The following is a 14,531-nucleotide window of genomic DNA, read 5'->3' as shown; positions in this document are numbered from 1 at the left end:
TACATTTGTAGTAAACTTTGACGTCATTTTGTGGGTTGTGAAAGTGACCAAGACGGAACGTTATCGGTGACCTTTGTCGCCTTATAATTCACCCTTGCCACCCTTATGGTAAACGATTTATCAAGACCGGCTCCGTTGAACCACCCCGAAACCAATTGATTGCGGTCTCTTCCGAGGTTTAGTTAGCTATCCACCTTAGAATTACAAGGTATATGTCTCGTTGTAACCGAACGCCCATTTAAAGGTGTATGGGGGTTAACCAAGGGCGAACGAACACCTTCACACATAAATTTAACATTTAATAAAATAATTAATAATATATGTATATAAATGTCAATCCGAAAAGTATTTCGCTCATTATAGAGTACCACAAGGATCCTCTTAATCAACTATATAGATACTGTAAGTAGGAACTCGAAATATTTATTATATGCTGATCCCCTAAAATGGTTCAGAGTATTTTCACAAATTCAAAGTCGCTCTTTTTACATAGAGATCTGGAGTCGCTTTGGATGTAGTCGATTGACAATGGACTGCTATTCAGAATCGTCAATGTCACGTTATCACATTTTCCAGATCCCTTTGCACAACAAAATTCTTTAATAGTTTAGGCAAAGGTGTTTTAAGAGATAACTTTGAAGTGACATTCAAGTAGAGATATGGATTTTGTATGTATATTGCCAGTTTTGCCTAAGGCGTTAAAGATGCTCGGCTTCGTTATGCGGAGCGCCTGTCACTTAGACTAGTTTTTAGCTAGTTTGTACCGTTCTCGAATATGCCTTCATTATCTGGAATCCAAGTGAAGCAAAGTACTCTTTGTTGTTTGAGAAAATTCAAATAAAATAATATATCTACAAGAAGCTAGAAGCGTTGGAATACAATTTTATTGCATTATTGACGTAGCGTCCATTAAATAAAGCACCTTTCAAAATTGCTAAAAGGGTGGTGTCAACAACCTTTCAATGCTTGGCGACTTTTAACTGCAAGCATTATAGTGTGATAGAGAGTCACGATCGCGTCCCTTATTCATACATGCCGCCGCCATGATTTTAATTCTAGAGAACGCACCTCTTGCACAAGCAATCCAGCCTTTGTTGTAAAATAATATTCAATAAAATATATTTTTTTATTTTTTAATTGTATCATAATTAAAATAAATACAATACACGTATTTATAAATACTAGTAGTATTAAATAAATATAATTTTTTTTTAAATAATTTAAGATCTGGCATTAAAAGCTCTAGTATTGGTTTACCTTCAATTGATTGGATTATATATCAATATTTCCTAAAATAACTGCTCCGGATTAACTGAATCCGAGTTAATTTTTATTCAATCACACTTGAGCGTCTAGTCGTATACCCATTAAGCGACTGCATTCATAATAAGTTGGCACACTCTAACCCTGCGGAAACTTATTAATTTATGCCCATTCTTGGGAGTCCTCCAACTTACGCACAAACTTCGACCCCGCGAAATAAATCTCGACGCTATATAACCACCACTACCACGGATAACTGCGATTATATTCGAATTATTTCCAACTTCGAACAATGGACCGAGGAGAACGCTTGCCCGAGCGGCAACTATTCGCCATAAATTCAACCGGCACCAATTGAGAATCGGCGATTAGTCATTGAGAATCGTAGGACGTTAATACTGGTGAAATGGTATAAGAGAATGAGAAAAAATCGCTTAAACTTTGTGGTATTCCTTCAGTTTCATAATTATTACTAGAAAATATTAATTGGTGTACCTCTTTGAACCAGGCGTATTTGTCAGCTGGTGGTCTTGATTCTGTATTGCAGATCAGCTGGACTTCTTCGCCTTCTTTAAGAGACGATGGATCTTCGCTGGAGCCGATGCTTATTGTGACTCGTGGTGGATCTAATAAAATAATAATATTTATAAATATTTTTTAATAACAAATATTTATCAATAATTTAATAAGCTTGGAATTTTTTCTCGGCGAAGTATTATCAGATTTTTTCAACAAACTCAGAAATTTTAGCAAAATATATGACTAATTATAAATTATCGCATATTTAACATAGCAATTAAATTATTAACTCGATATAAGACGATACCGTTAAATTAAATGTTAGCTGCTTTCAAAAATGTTTCACACAAGTTATTTTTCTGTTACTATTCCAACGTAACGTTTTAAATTAAAAAAACACGCAGTAAACTAGGATATAAATTAAATTTTCAGTTCAACCGTTCACATTGCTTGTGTAAGAAAAATTTATTAAAACATTTCATTTCAGTGATAGTAGGAAAAAAATGCCCGAACTTACCTAGCTACATTTAATTGCAAAACTTCAACTTATCAATTACTATAATACAATTCCATAAATGTAAAATGTTTTTTTATATTTTTTATATTTCTAATTCAAAACAGAAATACTATAAGAACGATATTTCACATGGCAATTCATTTCCATAGGGAATAACGCCGTTTCTGTATACTTTCTCGAAGCCACTGTAACGCAAAAGCTTCTATGGATAATTGGCGTGTGAATATTTCAGTTGGTTTTTGTATAGTATACATTGTGAAGTGTTATTGTAAGTCAGTCCGTAAGTCTTCGTGTATCTGAATATTGTTAAAATTATAATATTTCAATCATATGTTTATTAGCAAACGATATATATACATATATATGTGAACTTCTAATAATTTTAATAATAATTTTATAATTTATTATGCTAATAATATATACATTAAATTTATTTAAAGTTAAGCTTTTTAAGTAATTATAGCATTTTTTCACAATACTGAAATTACTGCCATTAAAATAATGTATTTATTTAGTAAGCGTATAAAATACAGGTCTAACTTATGGTCAAAGGGTTTTTTTAAACTTAATTAATTTTTAATACAGAATTCATTTAAATTAAATTTATGGACTGACCCAGTACAAGTTGTGATACCTATAGCCTCGCATGCTGCGACTTTGCACGAGCTTTATCAAGTTGCTGGTGAATCGTTATGATGTCTATATCGCTTCGGAACCTTTCAGGTCCTCAGAGTTTACCATGCGCCTGGGGAAGGCCTTGTAACGAGTGTTTGGGTTGCAATTTCCCTTTTAGCATGTGCGAGAATGCAAGCGGATAATTGAGAATTACACGCCCGGCTTGAGGGCTTGCACGAGAGTTTGACGGCGGATCCGGGGGAACTCTGTGCCCCCGTAACGACAATTTCCTTTCACTGTACAATGTATGGCACTGCATTACACCACAATAATAATAATATAGTTAAAGTGCAAATATTGAGAGCGGAGCAAGACTATATGAAGCGTTGTTAATTTTAATTAGAAGGAGATCTTATTTTGTAGAATCGTTCAGATAATCAATTAAAATTTTAAAGTAACAAAATATGGCTCTGCTACATTTCTTAATGTCTCTTTGTTTTTCTATGAGATGCGAATGACACAGCGATAATTTATTTACACGAAACTACGCAGCTTTCAAATGTTTTCATAAAAACAAAGACCAAAATTGGCCTTAAACATGAAGAATTAAAGTAAATGAAACAAAATTTATATTAATAACCATCACAGTGAAAAGAGAAACCTGCCCACAAGTTAGGTTACACCGTAGAGTAATGAAATTAATAGAGGCGGCGACGCGTACTAAAAAATCGTGCAAAGCAAAATCTAATAAGCTATTCTTTTTTGTGCGCGCGTATGCGCAGTCGGCGGTATATTAATGTAAAAATAATAAAATTAAATAAAAGGGCTGCGCATTCTATATTTCGCATTTGAATTTAATATCAAATTGAATATAAATAATGAAAATAATATTTCAAGAAACATATATTTTACTTAAAGAACAATCAGAACCTAAAAAAATAATTTTATTAAATAAATTTGTATGCGTATTATTAATATAATAAATTTTTCCCAAAATAAGTATAATAATATTTTTTAATAAACACAAAAGATAGATAAATGTTTAAATTTAAAAATATTTTTTTTATAAATTATATAATATTATATTAATTTTATAAAATATTAGTAACAAATAATAAGCGTGTGAAAAAATATATTTTAAGCAAAAATTTATAGAATTTGCAAAGAAAAATACATAAAATATATTTAAATGTAAATACAATACAATAAAATTAAATTATGATAAGTATTAAAGGAATAAATTTTAAATATTCGTTTATTTGTCATAAATATAATTTTATTTTTTTAATTAGAAAGGCCAACACCTAATATTATTATAAAAAATACTTACATGCGACATGAATTGTCCTTGTTTCTTCTATCATCCCTCCTGGGAACCAAGGATTGGACGCTCTGCATGTCAAGTCTTTTCCGTCGTCGGAAGCCGACAATATTAGAGTGGCTATGCTCGAAGTGGAGTTTCCTGTGTTGGTTGCCTGGGAATTAAATAAGCAAAAAAATTAGAACCGAGATGTTCTTGCACGATCGTTGAAAGAGACTTGATTATGAGATTCACTTACTGTGACTGTGTGGTGAGATCTGATGGTTTCACCGTCGAGTAACCATGATAGCCTCGCCGCGGGATAAGAACCTTGGGTTTCACATCTCAACGCTTGAGGTTTTCCGGCTGATAGGAGCTCGTTAGGGGTCACGATGTGGACGAATAAAGGTTTTACTGAAAATATAAAATAGTAATTATAAATAAATAATACATTAAATTAAAATATATACCCTTAACTGTAATTTATGTTAAATATATCAGGGAAAAAAATAATAATTTTTTTCTTTGCATTCAATTCGAATTAGTGTGATTTCTGTAAGTATATTTGTAATAGCTTTCCCTCTTTTATAAATCTCTAGCGGTGATAACGTGATACTTCTATGATACTTTACGTTGTGAAAACAGAATAAAAACTTGTTATAAGAAGTTTATTGGACACTAATAAAAAGCTTGTAGTGAAAAATACTTTATACTCAATCAGTAAAATATAAGAAAAATTAACCTCTAAAGCAGTAGTGTCTAAATACGTTACTACTTCTCATATTAAAAAAAATATTGTCGCCTTCCCCTGATTTGATTAAATAATCCAGGCATTTTTAAATAGTAAAATATTTTTTTATTTTAAAAATCAAATAAAACGTAAATCACAGTATAATGTCAATAAGGTTGACGTATATGTACTCGTATATGTGATAAATAACCTGTCTATCAACACAAATTGTATTGTGAGAAAGTACTACTCAAGTACTACCATAAAACTGAGTTATTATTTCCTAAAGATAAATAGGATAAATCGTATTTTCATGCTTTAGGGTTTCTATTTTCTCGTTTTATTCTCACTGTCTTATATCAGCATCAATATGTTTAATATAAGTGGATTTTTTTTTTGTAACTAGTCAAATAAATAAACATTTATTTAAAAAAGTTAGGAATAAATTTATATAGCTTAAACTTTTTGCACGCCATTTTGAACTAGCTTGCGCCCCTAATTTGAATATTGCTGCTTTAAACAACGCGACCGAATAGATTTGGGTGTCTCTTCCGTAGCTCGAGAGCCGCATGCGGCTCACAACACTTACATATATTAATATTATTAAAAATAAATTGTTTATATGATTTAAGAAAATATAATATTTTTTATTATGATTTTTACATTAACTCTTAATAAAACTATTGAAATAAAAATTTATTTCATAAAAAAAAGACTGACTATTTTTTTTTTTAAAAAATTAAGCATTTTTTTTAACGAAACAAAATTTCATTTAAAATGCATTATATTTTATTTTTTAAATTCAATAAACTGCAAAGAATGTATCATATACATAAAATTAAAGATCTGGAAAAAATCTTACGTCTGAACAACAATTATTTCGGAAAATAACTTTTCATTTATAAGTATGTGGTAGCAAATTTAATTTTTACACAAATAAAAATTCGTTGACTGACAATAAATTTTTTAAAGTATGTTTTGAAAGCGTAGTAAAAATAATCTGTCCTAAGAACTTAAGTTTATTTCCATAGCACTAATGGTACAGATATAGTTTAAACTTCTTTCGAGGAATTAACAACGAATTTTATTTTAACTGGCCTTTACAGTTTCACTAAAGGAGCAGGTTTTTTTACATTTTTATAAAAAGCAGAAAAGACAACATTAGCAAGATTCCACTAAACCATCATATGTTTAATATAAAGACTGATGGAAAGATTGGCCAAACTAGTAAATGACAATGCAAAAAAACGATAATCTCTATATCACTAAATATCACTGCATTCAATTGTAAAAATGTAAAACATTATAAACGTCGTCCACAACAAAATAAATGCAATAAAAATCAAAAGTCACCATCAATTTCAAGTTTCCAAGTCCGCTAAAAACTAACTACAGAGATACTGTGCATTTTACTGCATTAAAGTGAATAATTCATAAACTCTAAAGGAAGACTTAGATTTAATTTTAGAAATAGTAGAATGAAAATCAGTTAATAAATTGAATGTTTCTAACAGTGTTAACATTTGAAATTTAACCGAAATTGTAAATATTTCAGAATAGCAACAATAAAAAATACACTTCGAAACACTTTCTAAATAAAGCCACGTAAACAAATTATATTTTATTAGACTTTCATGAGCCTTAAACTGTATAGTAAAAAATATCATACACTCTAAGAATATGCCCTGTTTATGACTTTGCATTTGAAGAGTGCGTTTTTTTTATTTTTTGTATGTTTATGTGTATGCTTTCTTTATGAATCATATAAAATTTATCTAAAATATAAAATTAAGACGAGCATCTTTAAAACACTATTTACATCGTTACTTTCATTAAAAAACCAGATATTAATGCACTGATACTGAAACACAAGCTCAGTGTTTCAAACATTACGAATAATATAATATTGTTTTTTGTGTGAAAATTAGAGTTGTAATTTGATTGGTAATATGAGTTACAGTGTAATCAAAAATAAATACTAAGTTTTATATGCGGCTCTTCAATTATTTTTGTTGAGAAGTGCAGCCCAGAAGATCCAAGAGGTTGGACACCACTAGTCTAGATCAAAAAAAATTACTTCTTAGCTGCATTCAACATTGTTCCAAAGTAACTAATGTTTATTGCAAATATTTAAAAAGCTATTTATAAATGTCAACGATTACACTCTACCAGTAACACAGTAGACTAACTTCTCGCAAGAACAATTATACATAAAAGGAATGTCTTGTATGAATTTTCAAAAGTCTCAAGAGTGTCGTAAAGATCAAGAGTGAGAGGGAGAGCACGCGTGAAATTTGTGCTCGCGAATTTTTTCTTTTCATACGCATAAATTTTACGATACACCCAGGAATTGTACGACGCACCGTAATGCGATTGGGATTTGCGGCTTTGGCTTTCGATCTATTTAGAATTTTGTGTTTACTGTAATATATGATAACGTACGCGTTTAACCGTTTAACTGCGTCACACAAAGCGTGACGCAAATATTTTTATTTTATATAAATAATACTGCACAAATACAATACAATCATTTATTATAGATTCACTACGAATTTATAAAAAAGCCGAGATAAAATAACATGTTTCATATAAAAATACTATTTTATGTTAACTATAAAGGCTCGTTTTCAGATATCGTTCAGTAGTATTTTCATGATTGTATTGAACTATTAAATTGATGCAGTACTTGTTAAAAAATTTTGTATTGCAGATGCAGTAAAATAAAATAAAATATTTAAGTATTTAAACGTTTATCACTAAATTCAATAAATAAAGAGTCCAATTTGCAAGATTACAGAAGCGTCGCGAAAATCGCTCCGTCGGCAATTACTCAGTCCGAAGGAGCACATAACCGCCCCCTATCTTTCTTTTCGTCGCGAATTTTGCTTAATCAAACAAAAAAGGCAACTTTCAGGAGACAAAAAACATTAATTATAGTCAAGGAACTGGAAAAAAGAGTCCCAAGCGTTGGCGCGCGAGCAAGAGAAAACTTTGAGTACATTCATCGCTTGGCGGGGAGTTTTCTTGATTAGACAAAGATAGCGGAGAGCTTCCATTAGGATTTCTTTATTAACTTCATTCCTGACTCGGACTATGTTTAATTGAGTTGAAAGTTGGTATCATAATGCGAATAAGAAAGAAAACGAACGGCGGGGGAGATGGAAAAAAGGCACCCGCCCACGGCCGGCAACAAATATTATATCGAGAGTGAGAGAGAAAAAAGTATATTGTCGAAATTAAGTTGTAAAACTGATATCGAAGTTTTGCAAAAAATCAAATTTCGGAAAAACAAAGAGAACAATTGTTTGAAACCATTTTATTCCCCTTAGAGAGCAAAAAATAAGCGAGTAACATTTATGTCGCTCTCAAAAAAAATTAATTTGGCCTACTGTTTTATTAAATAATTTATATAAAAATATACAATAAACTTGCTGTATTGATAAATTAATTATATAAAAATTACTCACTACAATGTATACTTTAATATTTTTTAATAAATTATTTTATTATCGTAATGATTTTATGATATTTTATTGTCACTATGAGTAACAATTATAAATGTATTTTAATACTACTTTAATACAATCAATGCATAATTAAAAAATATGTAATATTACTTGTACTGTTATTACACATAATAATGTATTTTATTACAAAGAAATATTTAACTACTAATATCAAGCCAAAACATTAAAGTCAATTTGATATTTTCATCATGCTCAATAATTGTGTAATTTTATATTTATAAACAACTTTCATATTCATGTGTAATACAATATTAAATCAAAATATTTATACAGCTCTTATTGAGTGAAACATTATATTACTATATTTATTTATATGTTATTTTAACAATACAATGTTATGGTTTCTCTTAAATTATTGCTTATATAAAATCATTGACGATGTTATCGATAGTATTATGTTACTTAAAACGAATTGCCATAAATCAAAATTCAACATAAATGTTATTATTTATAAAATAAATTCAAGCTGTATTTTCAACTAAATAAGTATAAGGCAAAACCTAATATTTATAATTCATGATTGATTCTATTATTGTATGAAACAACTAATAATAAAATAAACCTATTGATCTTCATAATATTTAACTAACTGACGTGCAATAATAGTATTACACGCATATAAATGTATTTAATAATATAAAATAATAATAATAAATAGAATATTTAAGCTCACTTAAAGTACATAAAAATAATATACGATAACCGAAAATTTTCCAAATGTAAAAATTTTCTAATTTAGTTCAAATTAATATCAGATGCATAAAAACAAATATTGTAAAGTCATTACTATAAACTATCTAAAAAACTTGAGATTAATTTTAAACAATATTTTTAAACATATATCGACATCTTTCAGCAAAAAATAGTAAATTTATTTAGCTAAGCTTAAAACCATATATAAAATACATATTTTACTCGTTACTTACTTCGTGCGTTTGAAGCGGATATATGTGCAACAATCGTAAATTTATAATTATAGATTTCATTATACTTATTTTTTTTATGCTAATGGTGTTAAATGATTGCGCAATAGTTTGTTAATCTGCGTCTGCTATAATTATATAGTTTCCTTCGAATTAATAAAGTTTACGAGATATATTCTTAAAGAAAAGATAAAAAGCTAGTACTGTATTCAGTTTAGTTGACTTCATTTTGTTTTCGTTAGGGTACACGTGACGTGGCTGTATTTTAGTGTACTATTGTTAGTTTTTAATTTCGGCATGTATGTTTTTAATAAAGAGCGAAAATATTAAAGGACTTAGATTAGATTTTTGTCGTACTTCAGAATGAGCAATATACTAACCAGAGTCATTGCTCACATATTGATGGTGGCCACTCAAATAACTCAAAAAAAAGCCAACACGATTGTTCGAAAAAGTGCTCATGACAAACCTAATCAAATGCTTTTAAAAAAATTCTACATGGATTTTATAATTAAAGAACCACAATTTTTTTAATTATTGAAAATGCGATGTTCCTAAATCAAGTGGAGAAATCGAGACACATATACGTTAAAATATAGTACTATAACTCGCAATTGACATAACAGCATCACAAGTATATGCTTTTCGAGAAAAAGCATCAGCGATTCGAATCTGATGCATCTGTATGAATAACTAAAATATATATCCAATTGCCCCTCACATACTAGGTTAATTTCGGTCAAACAATGAGACCAATCCCCACACCGCCACAGTTCCGGTCGAATGGAATTGCACTCTCGGTGTCCCTGGAAGTTGCCTAGCCTTCTTAAACTGCTGAATGGCAGAGAGGCGAGAGCGCGTTGCCCACAAAGCCTCTAGTTTAGGTAGTATCTAGTTTAGTCTAGAACAAGTTTTGGACTTTCCGCAGAAATTATTACGAGGGCGTGTGTTTACATGATTTGTTTGTACACTGGGCCGGTCGGTTGGGTAATGAGCTGAGATTGGACCGCCGAACTAGCCCCGGCTATACTATGATACCTAGGTATGTAATAATACCTCGACGCTGCTTGCCGTGCGGAGGATAAGTTCGCGAAACATGACGCTGAATAATTTTGTTCGGCAAGCGGTGCTGTTTAATGGTTTTGCGAAAAAGTTTCGCAAAACAAACAATAACGCTGTAATAAGAAAACAGGAATACATTACGGAATAATGATGATTAAACGTGTTATATTCTAACTTTAGTCATAATGGGTTTGCTTGCTTGCCGTATCTAAAGCTATTTTTAGTTTGGGAATTTACTCTAAGATGTAACGAAACATTTTTAGATAATAATAAATACTATCTGTACATTTATGCCACTTAACATGAGTGCATTTTTAGTACATTAAATCATCTATTAGATTATATGATGGCCCCCAAATTCGAGAATTCCACACAAAATGCATTTTATAATCGAAGTAATTTAGTCTCTTCTGAACTATTCACCAAAACTGATCGCGAAAATTTGTGTTTTTAATTTTAAAAAATATTCTAAATCACACCAAAACAGACGAAAGAGATGAAGCCTTTTTGGAAAAATTTCAAGACGCGTTGTCCAACACCCCCAGTAATTGTGAATATAGCGATATGTGGGAAAGTGATTCTAATTTAAGTGTTTGTGAACATAAACCGCGTGTGATGAATTTACTTTCATTCAGTGATGATGAGTGTGATAGTGATTTTATCATATAATACTGAAGTGAATTTAATCCAACAAGCGATTATCAAGATTTCGAGGGTATTCCAGTGGAACAAGTTTTTCTTAATAACAGTGAAAGCATCGAATAAATGGCTAATTTATTTATTGAAATAATAGTTTCGGAAATAAATTTAAATCATCGGCAATCATCGCACAAATACAAAGATATATTAAAAAAACGCAAATGGAACCATGTGGCAGTAAGTGAACTGAAAAAGTGGTTTAATTATTTTTTTTATAATGAGTATAGTTCATACGTTAAAAAAAACCATAATCGAGACGCAAATATTTCGAAAAACTATGACAAGAAATATACTTAGGCAAATTTTAACTTTTTCGAATTTTGTTAAAAATGCAACAATTTCAAATTACTTTTTAGGCAAATTCAATAATGTTTACTAGTCAAAGCAAAACCTTTCCCTTGATGAGGGAATGATTGAATGGTTAGGTAGACTTATTTTTCAGGTATTTATTCCTCAACCAAATATGGAATGTAGAATTGAATGGTTTGCGAATCAGATACCAGTTATTTTTGTAGTTTTAAATTATACATCGGAAATGCAGGAAGATTAGTAAACCCATATCTGGACAAGTGACACCATGTTTATGCTGACAATTTTAAAAATTGCATTTTATTCGCAAAATATTTATTTTTACGAAAAACAAGACTTTGTGGAACATCCGTAAAAATAGGTGTCTGACAGAATTGCAAAAATATAAAATTAAGACCCCTTCAGAAGAAACACGGCATAAAAGGTAAAACGCTTATCGAAATTTGGAAAACAAATAAGAAAAGAGATTTTAGAATAATATCTACATACCTTTCATAACAGCCAAATTATAGACACAAGAAAAAAACAGAACGACCGGCCTTACACTATATATTATATAAGCCTCTATGTATAATGGACTGTAATCAATATATGAGGTGTGAATCGCGACGATCAATACTAATATTTCAAAAAACAATGGAATAAACAAAAGAGGTTGTTATGGTTTTTATTTCAATGCGCATTGTTTTATTCGTTCAGTGTCTATCAAAATTTGAATCGTAACGGCGAAATTTAACTCAAAGATTTTCTTTTGAGTAAGGCTAAAGGATGGATGCATAATTCAGTGGAATATATCGATTCTGAAGACATTTCATCAGTTTCTACCACATCTTGCCGTGCCTGTGCTGTCGATCCACCAGGATGGCTTTTGGATAAGCTGAAAAATCATCAGCCAAAATGTCGAGTTTGTTCTGCACATCGAATAAGAAAAGATACAGCATACACGTGCAGAAGTTGTGAAATTCCTCTTCATATTGACGAATGTTTTTATACGTATCAAAAAGTGTGAATAGTGCAAATAAAAAAAGTGTAAATTATAAAAATAAATATCAATAGAGATATAATGTGGTTTATAAGTGTAATGATAAAAATAAATGTGTCTGTGACAGTTGTAAGCAGAAAAAGGACGCCAAAAAATTTGGTGAGTGAAAATTATATTATATTATAAACGGATATTTTTTAATCATTTTTTTAATTATTTTTTAATCATTTCATAAAATATTAGGAATGAAAAAAACATATTTATTCGTTCATGATTTTATTCCTCAAATATTCTTTTATGTGCAATAATCTATTTTTTTTTATTATTTTACAACAAAATAATACGGCCATAATTTATCCGAATTATAGCTTTTTTTCCCCCTGGTTTTTTAATCTGTGAATCATTGCGGTCTTTCAAATGGTGAGGAAATTTCAAAATAACATACACCGGGAAAAATGCTCGTAAGCTAATTAATGATATTTTATGGAGGTTCTTTGATTACTGCGTTATCTAATTTATCTACATATAGTGTAACGATTTTACTATTCAATTTTGCAATAACATACTGAATTTCAGGTTGAAAAACTTTGTTAATTGATGTACTATCAACTGGGATGTTTCGATTTCTTTTGATTGGATTAGTTTTCTGTTTACCTAGCCATATAGCTTGCCACTGAAATTTATTTCTGTTCAAGAAGTGTAACATAAAATATTATTATTTATATAAAATAAATAATTGTGGTTCATATATTTCATAGTAAAAAAATCGTGTGCCCCAAAAAAACTTCATCTCATTGCATTGCGTTGTAATGAGATAAGACGACGATTTTTACAAAAATTTGTAGTAGAATAAAATACGTAGAGATAGTATACTATCACCTTTGATTAGCATATAGATGCAAAATTGATGGTAACCCCTGTATTTTTAATAAAAGCAAACGCATGACGCAAGACTCATTGCTCTTGCAAGACTTACATACGAGTCCTCATGCGTTAAGCTGTTAAAAAACATAATTTGAGGCATACATTATAAATTCTTTTTACATAGATAATTTTAAATCACGTACACGAAGCATTATTATTATTATAATTCAGCGACTTACAAAAAAATACTAGTAAACAGTATTAAAATATTTTTTTCAAACATAAATGTTTTTATGTATAATTTAAATATAATTCATTAGAAATGAAAATAAGTTGTGGTTATAAAACTTTATATAAGAAGGTTTTCAGTATAACACAAACTAAATACAGTTGACTTCATTATACTACCATGCCTTTGAAACCATCTAATTAATATGAACCACTCACGATAGACTTGTATCTGTATCTCTTTCACAACGGGCGGCAGCGACTGCGACACTTGAGCTTTGCATTGAAATTTTGCACTCAACAAAGACCTAGTCACAGTGTTGATAAAGAGCTGCTTAACTATGGTGCCTTGACGACTAGTGGGATCTTCAATGCTGTCCAACAATATTGAATTATGCCACCATGTAACTTCTGGTATTGGTTTACCTGCAAATAGATAATAAAACAATGCTAATAACGTGTTACAGTATATTATAAAGTATGGTAATAAATACCTCCTGTGACTTGACATGATAGGAAAAGATCATATTCCTCTCGAAAAGGACCTGCGATACCTGTAATCTCCCTGCCTTCTCCGTCGAATATCTTTGGTTCGTTTGAAGGAACTGTATGAAATATTAATATGTATTTTTAATCTATAAACTTCACCATTTTTTTATCAATCCATATTAAGAAACAATATAAAACCATTAGTGTTAGTGTATGAAATACGCATACACTTTTAAAAAATAAAATGCTTGGATACTGTCTTATATAATATTATACTGGCTGGACCACTACGCTTTGCGATGTACTATATTCCACATTTTCAAGTCTCAATCGCTTTGTTAAACATTATTTCTTAGTAAAATATTGTATAAAAAGCATCAGTAAGGATTTGGTATTTTTATTTCCTCTTCTTAGAGTGCCGTCATCTGCCTTTATATAGTTACAATTTACTTGACATAAATATCAATTGCCTATTATTTTAAAACGGTGATTTATATATTCAAT

General features: G+C 30.0%; 1 protein-coding gene across 1 annotated transcript in view; it reads right to left on the bottom strand.

Annotated features, from left to right (window-relative positions):
- Nucleotides 1-14,531, bottom strand: part of LOC148232886 (neural cell adhesion molecule 2-like) — a 178,459-nt gene that overhangs the window by 52,200 nt on the left and 111,728 nt on the right. Inside the window, exons 5-9 of the mRNA XM_088190640.1 lie at nucleotides 14,033-14,143; nucleotides 13,758-13,964; nucleotides 4,474-4,628; nucleotides 4,245-4,389; nucleotides 1,759-1,889 (exon numbers count right to left, since the gene is read on the bottom strand). Coding sequence (XP_088046766.1) covers nucleotides 1,759-1,889; nucleotides 4,245-4,389; nucleotides 4,474-4,628; nucleotides 13,758-13,964; nucleotides 14,033-14,143 — 749 coding nt within the window. The remainder of the gene's footprint in view (nucleotides 1-1,758; nucleotides 1,890-4,244; nucleotides 4,390-4,473; nucleotides 4,629-13,757; nucleotides 13,965-14,032; nucleotides 14,144-14,531) is intronic.

This window comes from Plectrocnemia conspersa, unplaced genomic scaffold, assembly GCF_051122295.1.
Source record: "Plectrocnemia conspersa isolate PC_06_02 unplaced genomic scaffold, ASM5112229v1 ptg000008l, whole genome shotgun sequence".
Classification (NCBI taxonomy): Eukaryota; Metazoa; Arthropoda; class Insecta; order Trichoptera; family Polycentropodidae; genus Plectrocnemia; species Plectrocnemia conspersa.
The sequence above is the reverse complement of the archived record's forward strand: the minus strand, read 5'-3'. Positions and strand labels throughout refer to the sequence as shown.